At 34.3% G+C, this 1214-nt stretch overlaps 1 protein-coding gene across 2 annotated transcripts in view; it reads left to right on the forward strand.

Moving 5' to 3' along the window:
* The first annotated feature begins 672 nt into the window (after positions 1 to 672).
* Positions 673 to 1214, forward strand: part of LOC115240796 (kelch-like protein 17) — a 14152-nt gene continuing 13610 nt past the window's right edge. For both annotated transcript variants that reach the window (XM_029816157.1, XM_029816159.1), the window contains exon 1: positions 673 to 726. In XM_029816157.1, coding sequence (XP_029672017.1) covers positions 699 to 726 — 28 coding nt within the window. In that variant the 5' untranslated portion in view covers positions 673 to 698. The remainder of the gene's footprint in view (positions 727 to 1214) is intronic.

Below are 1214 nucleotides of genomic sequence, written 5' to 3' on the forward strand. Positions count from 1 at the left end.
AGCGAAAAGAGGAACCCTATAAGTCCCAGCCGTAGTACGACTGAGCTGAGAAGAAGGTAGGAGGTGGAATGAGAGAGAGAGAGAAAGAGCAACGGACCGCTGAGAGTGCCCGAGAAGCAGCATAGTTGAGCGCGAGGGTCTGGTCCAGCGCTCGTGAAATGAGTTAGAGACGGTAAACCTTTCCCGTAGATCTTTTCTCTTGCGGTGTTTTTCTTTGTATCGACGAATAAAACAGAAACGATCGAAAGCCGAGGACGCTGCAGTAGCCATACGGAAGAAGAGGACGCAGTGCAAGATCGTGTACGACTATCATCTCCATGTGATCTATTATATGGTTCCTCTGCTGCTCTCGACTTACGTCTAGTTGATCCGGTCGTGCATAAAGGTAAGCATCACCCAATCGATCCATCGATCGCTCGTTCGCGTCGTTGGATTTTCCGAAAATTCCAACGAAGAAACAACGTTCCTATCGATAATATCGTCGTCGTTGTATTGTAAAGTATAATATTGTAACGTGACTGGTAATTGTTGATTTGTTATTAGAATCCATTTGTTTATTTACGTTACCGAAGAGTTTTTAGTAAGCTGATAATATGATATTTCGAGTTTGCAAATTCAAAATAAACAAAGACATACCTAAACATCTTTGATACAAATGATACTCGTGTAAAGTTACAGTTGAGAATTCGTCAGCAATCATGATGGTTGTTAGAGAATTAATTAAAAGTAACGTAATCTTGATATTCTGTGTATAATTTTTATGAAATATTAATTTTGTTAGAGAGTGAAACTGTGTCCTGTTAACGACGCTAATATTAGTGATGATACATATTTAACGTGCAGACAAATTTTGAAAAACCGTGTTTATGTGTGTTATTACTGCCAAATACATTTTTAAGCATGAATAGATTAATTATGTTACAATACGGAAAATTTTTGCTTTTCCTTCTTTCTTCGAACATCTGGGAATTGAGAATGATATAGAAATAAATTCTTTTGAAGTAGCAGATAAATTCCTATTTTATTATTTAAAGCTATTTTAATTAATTTAAATTAGTTAAGTAAAAATTATTTTAAAATCTAATTTATACTCGGAGCCAACAAGATTTACGTATAATACATATTTCGCGTAACATAATATATGTCTAATAGACAAAGGGTACATAAAATTATTTTATTCAAATTTATGAAATATAAAAAAATATATTATTAAA

The sequence above is a fragment of the Formica exsecta genome, unplaced genomic scaffold (assembly GCF_003651465.1).
Source record: "Formica exsecta isolate Colony F162 unplaced genomic scaffold, ASM365146v1 scaffold451, whole genome shotgun sequence".
In the NCBI taxonomy this organism is placed as follows: domain Eukaryota; kingdom Metazoa; phylum Arthropoda; class Insecta; order Hymenoptera; family Formicidae; genus Formica; species Formica exsecta.